We start from the raw sequence: 18,595 nt of genomic DNA on the forward strand, positions 1-18,595 counted from the left end.
AACTGCAGAAATCTGATGGCAGATGGGAAAAGCTGTATCTTTTAAATGTTGAGGCTCCTGTGTCCTTTCCCCTGATGGTAGTAATGAGAAACGGACATGTCGTGGCTGGTGAGGGTCCTTGGTGATCTGCTGTGCCAGACCACCCCCTCCCCACCCATTACATGCACCAGTTTTGATTTGTAACTCCTCATTCATGTAGTTACCCTCATTCTTCCTTGGTGCTGGGGGTGAATGCTAGTATAAGGGGATCATTCAGCAGCACGTAGTAACTTTTGTTTTGCTGCAATTTACTTTAAGCTTCTCATACAAATGCTATTACACCCTAAATGACAAAAAATGAACCAGTTTTGAAACATGTAATTTTACAGCAGCTAACTGAAAGACAGATTAATGCCAGGCTGGCAGTTTTACCTTTGACTGTCCTGTCATTGCTATTTGTAAGTAAACCATTTTGAATTAAAGTTAGTAATGTTGTAATTTTATCACTGCCTGCATTGCAAATTCTAAATTTTTAGTGAAGGGGCAATTTACTGACATATTAAGAGTTGAAGTAACAAGGAAGGAAATCAAGAAAAGCCAAAAGTTTTGTGAAAGCATTGAGCCATTTCTTCCAATTCTCCAATCTGTCTAGTCACAGACCAGCTGCGTTATTGTTTCAAGCTTTTGCTAACCTTGGAACAATACTGCTTCAAAAACTGTACTGTTTAGTCTTGACTGGTTTTAGATTTGTTTTTTCTGATCTTGCCGTTCTATTCACTTCAAATCCTGTATCCCTTCTTTCCGTAATGGAGCTAGTCATTCCACGTCTGGCAGAGTCTGGCACTGAATACTTTTGGCATCATAATTGTTAATGAGATTTTGTACCTTACGCATGGTCTGATTTCAAGAATGCAATTTTCTCCTTCCTGAAATTTCCCTGTTTATCTTTGGCTCTTTCCCTGCACCCACCCAACTCCTCAGCCACTGCCTTGGGAGGATAATTTGTTTCAGTCTGTATGAGGCATAATTTATACAGAGCTCTACAGCACATATGCTGCCAAAGTAAAGAAGGAAGTTGCATTTATATAGTACCAATTTACTGTACATTCAGAAGAATTAAAAGGCTACATGTGTATGAATTAGTTTGAAGACAGAACATTATAGCACAGTACAAGTCCTTCAGCTCACAATGTTGTGCTAACCTTTTAACCTATTTCAAACTCAATCTAAATCATCCCTGCCTAGCAAAAACAGAATTGGGTTTAATGTCACTGGCATATGCCATGAAATTTATTAACTTTGTGGCAGTGGTACAATGCAATACATGATAATATAGGGAAAAAACTGTAAATTACAATAAGTATATATTTGTATATCAAATAGTTTAGTGCAAAATCAAAAATAAAAGAAGTAGTGAGATAGTGTTCATGGTTTCAATATCCATTCAGAAATCAGATCGCTGGGTAAAAGAAGCTGTTCCTGATCACTGAGTGTGTGCCTTCAGGTTACTGTACCTCCTCCCTGATGAGGGCATGTCCTGGGTGGTGGGGGTCCTTAATGATGGACGCCGCCTTTTTGAGGCACCGCTCCTTGAAGAAGTCTTGGATACTACGGAGGCTAGTGCCCATGATAGAGTTGACTAAGTTTTTGACTTTCTGCAGCTTTCTTCAATCCAGTGCAGTAGCCCCCCCTTCCCCCGTACCAGTCTGTGATGCAGCCAGTTAGAATGCTCTCTGTGGTACATCGGTAGAAATTTTTGAGTGTTTTATGTGACATTCTAAATCTAGTCAAACTCCTAATGAATATAGTTGCTGTCTTGCCTTCTTTTTAGCTGCATTGATATATTGGGACCAGATTAGGTCCTCAGAGATATTCACACCAAGGAACTTGGAATTTTCTCACTCTCTCCACTTCTGATTCCTCTATGAGGATTGGTGTGTGTTCCGTCATCTTACCATTTCTAAAGTCCACAATCAGCTCTTTGGTTGTCCATTTTTCTATCATCCATCTTCCTATCGAAGAGTCTGTTAAATGTTTCTAATGTATCTGCCTCTCTAGCCACCCTTGGTATTAGTTCCATGCACTCACCACTCTGTGTTTTTTAAAAATTGTCTCTGATATTCTTCCTTGTGTTCCTCCAATCACCTTAAACTTATGCCCCCTTGAAGGGTTGAAGTGAGCTGTTCCATTTGAATCAAAATCCCACAAAGGGAGCAGGATGAATGGAATTTTATTCAGATTTGGACAAGTTTGGCATTTAATGTTTCAATTTGAACAGAGATCTTTGCTCAGCAGAATAAATAGAAAGAGTCTTGGTATAGTGCAGTTTTGGATGTCGCATCATCAACAATGTGATGGTGCTTGTTTGTGACACGTCAAATGCAGGACGGGAGCTTTAATCGACAGGTCACTGATTCAGAAAAACTAAACCATTCAGTTGCTACATTCTATTGCCAATTTTGTTCCCAGTTAAATTTACTTCAAAAATCCTACTTTTCAATTGATCCACTTCATTATTTTCTCCCACCTTGACCTGTTTATTGTTTCCTCTGATCTTACCAAATGCTGCTTGTTTATTTCTTAGCTGTGTCTCTTTCATCAATGAACTTCTGTCCAAAAATTACTTCACTTGTATACTTCCATTCCACCTTAAGCTTTTGCTGCAAACTTTTCACCCAGTCACTTAATTCCAATGTGATCAAATTCTAAACCTTGTGTGTTGTCTTGCTATGGTTAGAAACACTTAGCTTGAAAAACATTCCAGACGCTTGAAACAAAATGCTGTTTCAAAAATGTTAATATGCAGTTTGCCTAAAGGTCAGTTCAAATGAGTGAATCGTGACAGCCCACTGGAGTCATGAATGCAGCTGTCATTAAAAATACAGATGGAGTAGTCATTTTATACTTGCATGCTTTAGGATAATGATGGAGGCTGTGGAATGTTAGAATAGGCTTGATGGGCTGAATGGCCTAATTCTGCTCCAATGTCTTATGGTCTTCAGTCTCATGGACAACTAATACTTGAAGTAGTACAAGCATCAGTGACAATGCAAGTTACGGGTGAAAACCAGAATCTACCCCTCAGCACTTCTGTGATTTGGGATGTCTCTGTTTAAGTGCCATTGTGGATTTATAGGGTGTTTTAGATTCAGAGTAGAAAACGGAATGTTACATCATATCAAGCAGTACTGCATCTGTTTAATGTTAGCAGCTGTGTCTTAACACGCTGTCCTTGAACTCAGGAATTCCCCATTTCAAGTTTTACAGCTTTTGTTCCTCTCCTTCCTTAAGAAACTTACTTCGAATTGCCAGTTTTTGATCCAAAAGGTGTTTTTCATTTGATGTCAAAGTTTGTTTTTTGTTTGAGCCATTTGGATGGTTTACACAAGTTTGGACAAGATATAAATATGAGTGGTTGTCTGGAATGCAAAGGTTGACTTTAACTCTGGGGAATTTGGATGTCTAGCTCTAAGTCTTTTAATTCTAACTATTCAGAGAAAAACATCTATTTCTCTAATGCTGTTAATGTAGGAAAGCATCACAAGGGAATTCAGTGGTATCAAATAATAATTCATACTGGCCTATACATTGCCATATTATGCTAGAATAAGCTTAATAGCCTGCTCTATGTTCTAAGTTGTTTTATTGGCCAGAAATTCAGTAGGACCAGCAACATAAATGTGGCTTTGGGAGAAGGATAGGGTTGGATATTTTTTGGGTGAGTGTTAGATTTTGTCTATCCCCAAAGAATTTTCCACCATCTGGACTGTTGGCAAGATCAGTATGGAATACTACACAAGTCTGGTCTTCCTGCATAAGGAAGGATAAACTTGGAGTAAAGGGAGGTGCTGGGATGACAGTTTTGTCATGTGAGGACTAGGATTATACCTAGAGGTTAGAACAATGAAAGGTGATACGATTGAACTGTACATAATTCTTAAGGAGCTTGACAGGGCAGATGAAGAGTTGATGGTAGAGTGTTTAAAACCAGGGCTCCCATTGTCTCAAAGTAAGGGATTGGATAATCAGAACAGAAATGAGATGAAATTTCTCACCTAATGGGTGCTGAACCATTGGAATTCGCTCTCTGAGGGCTCAGGAGGCTCAGACAATGAGTATATTCTGAACATATCAATACATTTAAAATTATTGGGGAAATTTTAGGTTGTTGTAGACAAATGGCAAACAGTTAAAGATCAGCAATGGTCTTTTTGAATGACAGGGCTGGCACAAGGGGTTGAATGGCTTTTATTATGTTCCAATTCGTAAAATCAGCTATCCCAACATGACCCAAACCCACAAGAATAATGGCAACTGCCACATGAGAAAATAATCACACCATGCTGACTTCTCAATGAATCACCATTCCTTTATTGCCACTGGGTTTAAATTACCCAAGACTATTATGCAATTATCTATACTGGAAAGACTACAGGGGTTCAAAAAAGGCAGTTCACATTAAGGGCAGTGAGAGATGGGCACTTGCCAGTAGTGAAAATGGAATTTTAAAAATCTCCTGTATAAGAATCCACATGAATGTCAATTAAATTATGCCAATTACAGCTTAGCATGGGCGTTACAGTGCTTTCACTTTACATTATGCTATAAACTTGATTTCAACCGTGGAACAATCGGAGCTCAATGTTACAACGGAATAGTAAAAGCAAGTGTTTGTAGTTGCAGAATTACAGAAATTTAGCAGTTGTCTTTTTGTTTGGCTGCATTATACACTTAACTTAGTGGAGAACATATTCTGGACCAGGAATGATAGGAACTTCAGGTACCGAAGATAACATTTGAAGTTGATTTCAGAAATGATGAACTCAAAATGAATGCCAAGCAATTGACCTGACCCTGATACCCTGGGCATGGAGTTGTGTGTCAGGTTGTTGTCCATCTGTCTTTCCTGACCTTTAGTTAACTCCCTGCATGTGATTGAAATCTAGTTGATGTTTTGTCTTTGATTTTGTATGTCTCAGTCATATTTCTATAGCCTGACTGGTTGACTGAAGGATTGTGCTGGAGTTGGTTCCGTCTTCGCACACTTCCGATCTCATTTACCAAAGGCCAAGAAGATCAGATGAACTCAAATCTGTAGAGGATCCATTGCAGCTCCTGTATCATCGTGCTTGCATGAAAATCCAGTCCAATAACCTCATATTTGGCAGTTTCTACTAATTCTGCCCTCTTCAGTAAGGAATGAATAGTTTTAATTTTAATTTGGTACATAACTTCTATTTATTTGCTTCCTATGCAGAGTTTTGTAAAACAATGATTTGTAAAATTATTTGTACTCTCATCAAAGAGTTCAAATTATTTGGAGAGACCTTGTAACAGATGAAAAGAAGTGTCCTTTTTGTTCAATATTGTCCCTTTGCTGCAGCTGCTGCCTAAAAAGACCTGTTGCTAGTGGCATTTTGGCAAGAGCTTACCAAAATGAAAGGCTGTCAGATGAATGGCAAATACTATAATTTAACAAATTGACAAATACTCAAGCCCTCATTTAAAGGCTTCTTGTGTTTAGAGTCTTGCAGTTTTATTTTGCCAAATTGATATTTGCAGATTGATCGGACTAGGCAGAATAATAGTTCAGCATGGATTAGATGGACCAAGGGGCGTGTTACTGTGCTGTAGTGTTCTATGACTCTAAGTGCTGCCATGACCCACCCATACAGCTGAGCCAGTAGTCTGTGTGCCCCACTAGCAAAGTGATAAGCACGATGCTATTGCAGCTCAGGTTATCAGAGTTCGGAGTTTATTTCTGATGCTTTCTGTCAAGAATTTGTTCATCCTCCTCAGAACACTTGGGTTTCTTCCAGGTGCTCCAGTTTCCTCACACATTCCAAAGATATACTGGTTAATTGGTCATTGTAAATTGTCCTGTGTTCAGGCTAGGGTTAAGTAGGTGAGTTACTGTGCAGTGTGACTCTTTGGGCTGGGAAGAGCCTGTTCCTTGCTGTATCTCTAAATATATAAAAATAAGTGAGTGTACAAGGAAAGTAGCCTGGCTGGATATTTGCACGATAGCCAAAGGACACTCTTCCATGCAGTCTCATTGTTTGATTCTATCTCTACATGTGAAACATAAAGTCAGTCCTCCGGCACCCAATCATCACCTCAACAGTGGATGTGCCTCAACATAAGAGAGCAAATGCTGCAGACATTTTTATTTCCCCAGTGTCCCTCATCCAAATCACAATACATCAAGAATGAACAATCTGCTTCTGACATCTAGTTGTTGTTTCCTCAAGGTGTCCTTTAAACTCTATCTGGAAGCACCAGCAAGATTTAAACAGAAGGAGATAATGTACTGCCTGCCCTGATTTTGATGACTACAGATGTCAACAACTGAGTCTTAAATTTAATATTATCAATTAGGAACTGAAGGATGCAAATGTTGTTAGGATATATTGTGGGCCTTGTTATTTTTGTTTGAAATTGCTAAGGTATTTGAATAACAGTAATGTGCTGTCCATAAATTTAGTTTTACTATAATTTAGTATAAAGATCAACATCTACAGCATGTGGAAATAAAATGGCTAGTACTTTAGTCAAAGATTACATGGAATTTTCAGCACATGAAAGGCCACTTAGCTTTGCTACTGTATCCACATGAACCTCTTCATTTTGCCCAATCAACATATCCTTTCATTTCTTTCTCCCTTATGAAAGAGGAAGGTTAGTTAGTATCACTTTATTTGAAGACTATAATACCATGGCATTTTTCTTGGCTTACTGAGAAAAGGATCAATAAATTGTGGCACTGGTAAGTTGGGTGTTCTGAATATTGGTTGTGTAATAGGAGGTGATGATTATGGGTACTTAATTATCTGATTCAGAAAGCAAAGAAAAGGAGGTCAGAAGCGGTCTGACAATTCCTGTGCAATTCCTACCAAATGACTGTAAAGCAAGAGAACCTTGTGCTTGAATACTCTCTTGGCAGCCAGGTAATGATGGATGTCTTTTTATGAAGGCACCTCTTGAATTTTTCATTATGTGTGAAACGTAGAGTCATTAGTTTGGCTTCATTTCAAGTGCACAGCATAGCAAGGAGCTATTGATTGTAAAATACAGAAGCCAAGTAATTCTCTTGTCTTTCAGGTCAATGAAGTAGAACCGGACTTCCTTGTTTTTAACTGCTGAGAGTGCAGTATTATTCCTCAACCTGCTTATGAGAGCAGGTCCACATGCGCAGTCCAACCATGATGGAAGAGGATATTGAAGTGGCCATCAAAGTGGTGGTTGTTGGCAATGGGGCCGTGGGTAAATCGAGCATGATACAGCGATACTGCAAAGGTATTTTCACCAAGGATTACAAGAAAACCATTGGGGTGGACTTTCTGGAAAGACAGATTCAGTGAGTAAATAGTTGTAACATTTAATTGTCTCTTGCCAAAAGTGAAATATTACAGATTTCAGGAATTTGAGATAAAATCATGGAAATACTCATAAGGTCATAGAGCATCTATTGAGAGAATTCATGTTCATAAACTAATGAAAAGTCCTTACCTATATTTCTCTGCAAATACTTCTGGACCTTGCGGAGTATTTACAGTATTTTGTTTTTTTTAAATTAAGGATGGCCCCTTTGTCAAATCTAAAGCATCCAGTGTTTTGTAACACAGGCAATCTTGCATGTATTTGAGCAGACCATGCCCTTGATAATTTAGGCCTAGGCATTTTTTGTTTTTGCTGTATTCGCTTGATAAAAATAGTGCCAAATCATGCTGAACAATTGAATGTTTTACTGATTTGGGGCTTCCTTCTTCCATTCTGTCACTCTCCTGAGCAGCACCCTCTGTGGCCCAAATTCCAACTGATCTGAGTGATGTTACTTCAACAAACTCTGCCTCTCTACTGACTTCCTTGGTCGTTGAGAGTGATAATAGTTACCTTTCATAGTACAAAGATCATAACAAATTACTGTATAAGTCACTCAAGGCTGACACTACAATAGCATTAACAAATTATACTACGCAAACAAGAGGAATTCTGCAGGTGCTGGAAATTCAAGCAACACACATCAAAGTTGCTGGTGAACGCAGCAGGCCAGGCAGCATCTGTTGGAAGAGGTACCGTCGACTTTTCAGGCCGAGACCCTTTGCCAGTCCTGACGGAGGGTCTCGGCCCGAAATGTCGACTGTACCTCTTCCTAGAGATGCTGCCTGGCCTGCTGTGTTCACCAGCAACTTTGATGTGTGTTAGTTGAACAAATTATACTATTGGTTTTTCAGTATTGCATGAGTAAATAGAGAATTTAATATGTCCATCCTCCACTTCACAGCACACTGCTATGCTTCCAAATTACTTTTAACCTTTATCAAATCTCTTTTAATTTGCTTCAATTTGACTTGATGTATGTACTCTTATCTTTATAGCTCAGCATACATTCCTTTGTTTCAAGAACTTGGAGGGCAGTTACATCACAGGCAAAGTATAGATTCCAGCTACATCTACATCCTAAGCTTTCCTTCAGTCCCATAGCCTGCACTGTCCCACAGAGCGGTCTGAATTCAACTAGTTAAGTCAAACACATCTTCTGAGTGAAGTCACAGGAAATCAGATATTGTTATTAACTTCCCCCCCCTGGCTTTTGTTGTGCCATTATTTAATCTAACCTCTCATCCCCACTTGTAACTAAAGAAAATTCAAACTTTTAATCACCCATTTGACTTGGGGGCTACCCCTCAGCTCCTCCATCCCAGTCAAGGTTGACTGCTAAATTCTATTGCACTTCTGTAATCCCCACTAGAAACCTTGTCCATGTTTATTTACATCTGTAGACTTGGTTTCACCCAATTCTATCTTGTTTTTTTTTTGTCCACTATCAACTCTGACTTATTCAGATCAAAACCTTGTGGATTCCTCCTTGCACGTGTGTAATACATCCATTCTCAGTGACCTGTATTGAATTCCTTTTGATCCATTGTATTGCTCATAGTCACAGTCATACTTTATTGATCCCAAGGGAAATTGGTTTTCATTACAGTTGCACCATAAATAATTAAATAGTAATAAAACTATAAATAATTAAATAATAATATGTAAATTATGCCAGGAAATAAGTCCAGGACCAGCCTATTGGCTCAGGATGTCTGACCCTCCAAGGGAGGAGTTGTAAAGTTTGATGGCCACAGGCAGGAATGACTTCCTATGATGCTCAGTGTTGCATCTCGGTGGAATGAGTCTCTGGCTGAATGTACTCCTGTGCCCAACCAGTGCATTATGTAGTGGATGGCAGACATTGTCCAAGATGGCATGCAACTTGGACAGCATCCTCTTTTCAGACACCACCATCAGAGAGTCCAGTTCCACCCCCACAACATCACTGGCCTTACAAATGAGTTTGTTGATTCTGTTGGTGTCTGCTACCCTCAGCCTGCTGCCCCAGCACACGAGAGCAAACATGATAGCACTGGCCACCACAGACTCGTAGAACATCCTCAGCATTGTCCGGCAGATGTTAAAGGACCTCAGTCTCCTCAGGAAATAGAGATGGCTCTGACCCTTCTTGTAGACAGCCTCAGTGTTCTTTGACCAGTCCAGTTTATTGTCAATTCATATCCCCAGGTATTTGTAATCCTCCACCATGTCCACACTGACCCCCTGGATGGAAACAGGGGTCACCTGTACCTTAGCTCTCCTCAGGTCTACCATCAGCTCCTTAGTCTTTTTCACATTAAGCTGCAGATAATTCTGCTCACACCATGTGACAAAGTTTCCCACCGTAGCCCTGTACTCAGCCTCATCTCCCTTGCTGATGCATCCAACTATGGCAGAGTCATCAGAAAACTTCTGAAGATGACAAGACTCTGTTGCTGTGCTCAACTTCAATTTAATTCATGGCCTCATTTCTATCTCTTCAACCTTTTGCATTCCCTTCAACTCTTCAATCTGGTCTTGTGCCGATTCCTATTTTGCTCCAGTCATGGTGGCTGGTCTGACCCAATGGAGTTTACCTCTGTAAACTGCCATCGTTTGTATTTTCTCTTCATTTTTAACAATTGAGTCAAAATATATCAATCCTGCAAGCTTTTGTTTGTATCATGAGTATTTTGCACCATGATTTCATCATCTCCTTTCTAAAATTCCTTTTGGCACACCCAGTTTAATGTAGAGCATATCTTTAAGTGTTAGATCATATTTATCCCCAATGATTCAGCTATATTCTCTCATAATAACCAATTATTCCAAACCTCAAACACTTGAGCCTTGTGCAGCAGTAGAATTGGCAGGAGCACCAGAAACAATAGCATTATGAAGTTCAAGAGGAGTCTTCACCTCAAGGTGCCTTTTCTGTCTTGCCACTTATTTTTATTCCACCCTCTGCCCCCAACAAAGGTTCTACATTTCCCCTTCCAATCATTTTTAAAATTCATCATGCATTTTTCCATGCTCTGCATTCCTGACAGAATGTCACAGAGTTCAAAGGCAGTTGACCACATCTTCTCTGGCACTGGCTGTTTCTCAAAAATGGCAGCACGGTAGTGTAGCAGTTAGCAAAACACTATTACAGCACGAGCTGTAAGACTGGGTTCAATTCCTGCTGTGGTCTTTAAGTAGTTTGTATGTTAGGGTTAGGGTTAGAGAACGCATTAGAGTTAGGGTTAGGGTTGACTGCTTGGATTTCGTCTAGGTGCCCTGTTTCCTCCCACATTCCAAAGGTGTACAATTAGGGTTAGTGAGTTGTGGGCATGCTACATTGATGCCAGAAAGGTGGTGACACTTGGGGGCTGCTCAGCACAATCATCACTGATTTTAATGTACATGTGACAAATAAAGCTAGTCTTCATCTTCTTTGCTAGCTATCTTAAAATTTCTCACAAGGAATTGGCAATAATTAGCTAGGCCATGTAATATTGTTAAGTCCCTGCTTGGTTCATGGTCTTTCCCAAATTAGCTGGCCCTGACGACTTTAAAGTAGGGAAGGGGAAGAGAGCCAGGACACGTCTCTGGGCAGCTCTGCTACTTGCCTGTGATACAACTGACTGAGATACCTTGGAATTAAAGAGTAAAACTGAAACAGTATCTATCTGTTAGCACTTACAGAAACTTCAGAATTAGAATCAGTTTCACCATTCATTGATCATGATTGATCTTGTCCTAACTTCACTTTTATTGTCCTACCTTTACTTTGATTTTCTCTATATCCTTTATTCCTTTAAAGTAAAGAGTTGAATAAACCCAATGTCCTACTACCCACAGTCCTCTGTCATGAAGAATTACAATAAAATTATAGCAAACTTTGCAGAGGAAATTCTTATCTCACTCCTAAATAATAAATGCCATATCCCAAGACCCAACGCCATTGCTGCTGAGAAACAAACTACCTTGCCAGCCTCTCTGTAATATTGTCCCACATTTTCCTGAATTCTGCTGAGTCATTACAAATTACCGTCTTGTCAGAAACAATCCACTCATCCGAGAAGTCAGTCTAATGAATCTTCAGTGTGGAGCTCATGTGTGATACATTTGTCTTATGCCTTTTTACATATTATGTACATTTGAGATACATCACCTTTAATTTTGCTATTTTTCCTTGAATTGACTTTGTTAACTGATGTCTTTGACTGACACTTTGTTTATTATCACTGTAACTATTAATCTGTATTGTAGCTTTTCTCCTTTTTTAATTTTATAGCCTTTCCCTTACTTGAACCACGTGCCCGTTTCGTGCCCTTTTAACTGCTTTAGCTCTTAACCTATCCATTTCACAAAGACACTAATTCCATCCAAATTTACACAGAGCCAAAATAAAACAATTACAGGTGCCAATGGCTATGAATCAAAATTAGTTTTAAGTTGCTACTCATAGAAAACTTAACATTTCATGAACTGCAAGATCATACCTCAAATAATTGATTTTTTAGGTTTGTCCTTTGGAACATTGCTGCCTTGGGCATCTCTTTTGTGCAATGTCTTTGTCTCTTCAAGAAAAATTCTACTGTTGCTTTAGAACCATTTCTACATAGATCAGATGCTCATAGAAACAGTCATCAGACTGATGGCTCTAACCCAACCAGACAGACCAGTAGTAAAATGTTGATGTAATGGTATTGGTGCAACTTCTGCTTCAGCAAGTCAGTGTGGGATGGAGGATCTTTCTCGATGGACTGCAGTTGTGACAGTGGAAGGATTTATAAGGCATTGGTCAAGCCACACTTGGAGTATTGTGAGCAATATTGGAACCCTTCTCTAAGAAAGGATGTGCAAGATTAGGAGAGTGTCCTAAGGAGATTCATGAGAATGATCCCAGAATGAAAGGGTTAATGTATAAGGAATGTTTAATGACTCTGGGCCACACCAAAACTAGTCTGAATGTCCTGTGTTTGGGCCATATCTCTCAAAATCCTACCCCTCTATGTACCTATCCAAGTGCTTCTTAAATGATACCATTGTACCTGCCTCAACCACTTCCTCTGGCAGTTCATTCCATGTATTCACCACCCTCTGTGTTGTCCCTTTTAAATCTTTCCCCACTTACCATAAATCTATTTCCTTCCAAGTTTTGGATTCTCCAACCCTGTGGAAAATACTGTTACCATCCACCTTATGCCTCTCATAATTTTAAACATTTCTAGTTGATCACCCTATGTTCCAACTTGCACCTTGTAAGGCATGAAAATGCCCAACGCAGGCCTTGCATGGTCTGAGTCGACATTCCCTCCCCCTCCCCCCTCCAAGAAATAAAAACTGAGCCTGGCCAACCCCTCCCAAGAACTCAGGCCTCCTAGTCTTAGCAACAACCTCAAATCTTTTCTGCATTCTTTCCAGTTTAACCACATCTTTCCTATTACGGGATAACCACAGCTATACAAAACAGCTTCACCAATGACTTGTGCAACATGTCTCAGGTCCTTTAGTCCATGTCTTGACTGATGAAAGCCAGCATGCCAAATGCCTATTTCACCTTGTGCCAGCATGCTAAATACCTATTTCACTACCTTGTCTACCTGTTGCACTGCTTCTTATAGGAAAGTAACACAAGTAAATGGATAGGGCCAACAAACAGAAGTGAGCCAAAGAAGACAGCCACAAAATAGTTTATGATCTTATTGGTGCCAAACAGCTGTTCTTGAGATCTTGCAGCACTATGTGTAAATAAGCATGGTTAAGTAAAATAAAGACTCCATTAAATGCTAAATGTTCACATGGTCTACAGTTAGCATCTTATTTCAGGTTCTGAAGGCATGGTTAGATCTGAAGTTGTGCATTTTTCTTTCAGAGTTAATGATGAGGATGTCAGATTAATGTTGTGGGATACAGCAGGCCAAGAGGAATTTGATGCCATCACAAAAGCTTACTATAGAGGTGAGTTTAGTCACTCTTAATTGGAATTGTAAACCAATATCAATTACAGTTCTTGATTGGTATATTTAAATTATATTCAACCCTGTTTACAGAATCCAGTGTAATCATGAATATTTTGTGAAAATTCTTGACTGCATCTAAACTTTCTATGAGGACTTTTTTTTAATACCTAGCTAAAGATGACCAGAGAATATTATCATAGCTGGCAACAATATATCCGATCAATACAGCATATGGGCTTGAGCACAATACACACAAATGCTTGAGGAACTCAGTAGGTAAGGCAGTATATATTGGAAATAAATGAGCTGTCCTGATGAAGGTTCTCAGCTCAAAAAGTTGAATGTTTATACATTTCTATAGCTGCTGCCTGACCTGCTGCGTTCCTCCAACATTGTGTGTGTTGTACTGGATTTCCAGCATCCGCAGAATCTCTTGTGTTTCGATGAGCTTGAGGGCTGATCCATCTGCATGACAAGATACTTAAGTTCAATAGTGTGAGCCAAAGCAGTTTTTAAGAAAAAAATAGCTGTTTAAAGTTTTAACATCGACCTCTAAAGACTACAACTTTCAGTATTTCAACTAAGTTGTGCTTAAATTCTCTTTTTCTCTCTCATTCCTTCTGCTAACTCCCCCCCACCACTCCCCCCACTCCCCCTGTCAGTGTGTGTGTGTCTCTCTCTGTGTCTTGCCCCCACTCTTGAATTCATGTATCAGTAGAATGAGATATTTTTCCTGATCCTTATTAAGTGCTGTCCAACGTCATCATTAAGATGAGGTTGTAAATTGTGCACCAGAATACTGTGACGCTCGAAAATCGTGGAAGAGTAAGACCTGTTTTAAAAAAAAACGTATTGGTGTTTCTGTCATTAGTGCAGTAAAAATCCCCTATAGTAATGAGTTACATACCCTTCATTTCCATCTTTGATTTAGTCACTATTAAATCAAGTATTTTCTCTCTCACACATCTTCCTTGATGGTGTTTTAATCTACACTCATCTGAAGTCCAAGAGACAGACTTGAGCAGATATGCTAGACAGCTATTTTAGCTATTTACTGTCAGATGTGACTGGATCACTTAAAGTGCAATCCAGTCCTGTTCAAAGATTATAATGGAATACAAAGATAACCCACAACTTATTTCCTCAGCTGCGAATCATTATCTTAAGTCCTCCTTCCCTCTTTCTTCTATCATTGTTATTACTCCCTCCCAACAAGTGCAGGAATTCTTGGATTTCTTCATCACAAAAATTGAGACCAGCTGTTTGGCTCTACTTGCATCTTCCCTTTCTTCCAGCAATGCATCAAACCAAAGTACAAAAGTTCCACCCATCCCTGGCACCATTTCCCTATTTTTCCTTAATTTTAATTTTATTAATCTGGAGTAAAATTTATTTCATTCTTCTTTACACTTTTGTACTAGAAATAACATTAATATCTTAAACATTAAACGATCTTGAATCCATTAACTTTTATGCTTATCAGCTTAGCTTGTCAAAGGGAACATCCTCCTGCTCCCTCAACACTAGTTCACCACCCAACTCCTCTGCATTGTTACAACATTAGGTATTACATTAATAGTTCCATTTCTTCAGAAAGTGCAACATTCTTCCAATTCTACTGTCATAATCAGTCCCTCTAAACAATCCATGACTACAAACCGTCCTGCCTCTCATTTCTGCCCCAGGACTACATTCTTCCAAACTTGTGTCCACATTTTGCAGAATTTGTTTAAATTTCTTCAATTGGATTGTTGTCCAGTTGTGATGCAGAAGTCACACATGTCAACCTAAATGCTACCAGGAAGGCTAACCCTTGTATTTTCCAAATAATTATTTTGCCTCTTCTATGTTGTTCCACTTTTGTCCAGCTGTGTGGGACAGCACTGATTCCACTCTTTTTAATCTATCAGTAACTTCTAAATGACCAATGGAGACCCCTCTTTCTATAGTTGTTGCTTTACCTGTGGTTGATCTCAATGAACTATCATTGCCACCCTACGTCCACTTCCCCTTCCAACATGCTGCCACATTGTATTGTCTGAGAATATTCTGTTTGTTTCCACATTGACAACATTCAGCTCTCCCTTTCCTCACTTGAATCCCTTCCTTCGATCTAAAGCATCAGATTGAAATCTAGTACTGGACAGGATCAAATTTCCTCTGTTTTTATTAAGAAATCCAATGTCATTGTGATTAATCCAATTACAAAATGTTGTTTTGTAATCACCAATATCACTCTCTGGCTGAAGCAGAATTTCCAATTTGTACAAAACCAAAACATTGGAAGAACTCAGCAGATCAATCAGCATCTGTGGAAGCAAAATTAGGGGTGAATACTCTGCATTAGGACTAAGTGGGAACAGGATATATTGTCTCACAAAATGTTGGAAGAACTCAGCATGTCAGGGATGCTGTCTGACCTGCTGAGTTCCTCCAGCATTTTTTGTTGTTCTGGATTTCCAGTATCGACCAAATCTCTTTTGTTTACGAAAAATTGTCAGTATACCTATAGCAGGATGGAGGAGGGTGGGTAAGTAACAGGTGAAATAATATGGGGTGGGAATGATGGGCAGATGGAAACAGTGGGAAAGATGGGTTGAGACAGGCTCATACATGGCAGGTGAAATTAGATGGGGAAGGGATAATGGGTAGATGGAACCAGAGCACTTGGGTCAATCTGATGTTTTGACTGGCATAACATCAATCTTTTATGCAGCACCAATCATGTTATTTCTTTCTCATGTCTCTTTGTACGGTAACCCAGCAAGCACTGTTGTGCATTTAATATTTCAATAATATTGAGTGAGTAATTTTGCATACATATGGTTTGATTTAGCGCTCTTTGTTTACATAATTCATTGTGGGTTACATGTAAGAAGTACATCAGTGCCATACGTCATGACGTTATATGTGCCTGCCTTGCTAAAAGTAAAAATGAAGTGTACGTTAATCCCCGGGTTCCCCATGCTTTTCTTTTGATTAGTTTTAAAGTGACAAAATATAAGTGGTGACGAGTAAGTTTTAAAATGAACCTTGAGACGACTACCTGTTGAAGCATAGTGAGATGCTCAAGTTTAAAATAGAAAGTGCAGTATGGGTACTTTTCAAGAAGGGAGAAATGGCCAGTTTTTTTTCAGAAAAAGGGCAGCACATGCTTCTTCGGGAAGTTACAGAAATAGTTGAGTTTTTTTAAAATGGAAGATAACGGACAAATTCACAGGTTTATAAACAGAGTATCGGGTGATAATAATCGTAAATATAAAAAGAAGCAGAAATGGCTAGCTATGTCGGAAAGATAGATGCTTTCGATTTCACAACAAATAACTGGATATTGTATACTGAGCAAATAGAGCAGTATTTTAAAGCAAATGGAATACCTGATGAGAAATGAGTGCTGGTTTTGCTGTGTGCTTTGGGTGGAAAGCATTGTGTGGACATGATTGGCTAAGACAACTATAACCTGATTGGAGATCTATCCACAATTTGCATGCTACATCCCCTGTAATAGAGTCAACCGAAAGCGAATTAAGAAAGGTACTAGATGATGCCTTAGCAGTGTTCAAGGATGGTGTTAGAAAACTCTGACATTTTAAGGGTAAAAATAGTGTTAACTGAAAATGCCATACCTAAGTTTTGCAAAGCCCGTCCCGGTTCCTTATACCATCCATAATAAAGTACCCAGTCAGCAAGATTGCATGGAGGCTGAAGGAATTCTTTCCAAGGTTGAGTGGAGCCCAATAGCCAAGAAGAATTGGTCTGCCAGGATCTTTGGTGTTTTTTTAAGGTCACCATCAACCCAGTACTGAAAGTAGATCAATACCCTCTGCCCAGGACAGAGATATCATTGCAAACCTTTCGAGAGGAAGACACTTTAGCAAAATGGACTTAGCTGAGGCCTACTTACAGATGGAGATGGAAGAAGAGTCCAAAGTGTTTCTCACCATAAACACTCACAAAGGGCTTTATCGCTATAATAGGCTTATTTTTGGAGTAGTACCTGCACTCTGGTTGAAAGCTATGGACCAAGTTCCGTATCACCTGGATGACATCATTTTTACTGGTGGGGATGAAAAGGAACATCTCCAAAATCTCAAGACAGTGTTAAAAAGATCAGACGATTATGGGCTCGGAGTATGACACCACAAGTGTGAATTCTTTAAACCAAGTATCACTTACCGTAGTCACACCATAGATGCACAAGGATTACCCAAGTGTGCTGAGAAAATTCAAGCAGTGGTGGATGCTCCAAGGTGAAAGGACATGTCACAGTTGCAGTCCTTTTTAGGATTTGTCTATAACAGGTTCCTGCCAAACCAGGCTACTGTGCTCCAACCCTTGAACTTCATTACTATAGATAGGGAAGAAATAGCAATGGCCAAAGCAGTGTGAGATGGCTTTCAAAAAGTTGAAGGAAATGGTGATGTCAGACATTATACTCACATTATGATCCACATTGTCCAATGAAGTTTGCCTGTGACGCCCCGTCTTAAAGTATAATTGCAGTAATGTCACATGTTAAGAGTGATGGAAGTGAGAGCCTCATAGCCTTTGTACCATGTTCCCTTAATGCTGCAGAGAAAAATCACGCACAGATTGACTGGCCTTGAGTCTGGTTTGGGGTGTAAAACGTTAGTGAATTTACCCTCATTACTGACCATCAACTGCTAGTGTCCATTTTCAATCCACAGCAGCAGCACAAATACAGAGATATCTCTGTTTCTTAGAGGACACAATTACAAATTCAAGAGGACGACTAATCATGGAAATGCTAACAACACACACAAAATGCTGGAGGAACTCAGCAGGCAAGGCAGCATCTATGGAAAAAAGTGCAGTCGACATTTCTGGCCGAAACCCTTCAGCAGACTCCTGAGGAAGTAGAGGTGCTTTTGTGCTTTCTTCACAATAATATTTGTATATGGGTCCAGATCAGGTCATTTGAGATGGTGACGCCCAGAAATTTAAAGTTACTGACCCTCTCAATCTCTGATCCTCCGAGGGTTACTGACTCATGAAGTCAACTATCAGTTCCTTGGTCTTACTGACATTGAGTAAGAAGCTGTTGTTACACCACTCAGCCAAGTTTTCAATTGCCTTCCTGTATGCTGATTCGTCACCCCCTTTGGTACAGCCCACAACAGTTGTGTCGTCAGCAATCTTGTTAATGGTTTTAGAGCTGTACTTAGCTGCACAGTATTAGGTGTAAAGTGAGTAGAGCAGGGGACTAAGTGTACTGTACATACCTGCGGTGCTCCTGAGCTGATGGAGACCGGAGGAGATGTTTTTGCCAATCCAAACTCATT

At 39.5% G+C, this 18,595-nt stretch overlaps 1 protein-coding gene across 1 annotated transcript in view; it reads left to right on the forward strand.

Moving 5' to 3' along the window:
- The window catches only part of rab23 (RAB23, member RAS oncogene family), a 51,662-nt gene that overhangs the window by 2,807 nt on the left and 30,260 nt on the right, over positions 1-18,595 (forward strand). Inside the window, exons 2-3 of the mRNA XM_072250620.1 lie at positions 7,081-7,336; positions 13,205-13,290. Coding sequence (XP_072106721.1) covers positions 7,167-7,336; positions 13,205-13,290 — 256 coding nt within the window. The 5' untranslated portion in view covers positions 7,081-7,166. The remainder of the gene's footprint in view (positions 1-7,080; positions 7,337-13,204; positions 13,291-18,595) is intronic.

The sequence above is a fragment of the Mobula birostris genome, chromosome 2 (genome assembly GCF_030028105.1).
Source record: "Mobula birostris isolate sMobBir1 chromosome 2, sMobBir1.hap1, whole genome shotgun sequence".
NCBI lineage: Eukaryota > Metazoa > Chordata > Chondrichthyes > Myliobatiformes > Myliobatidae > Mobula > Mobula birostris.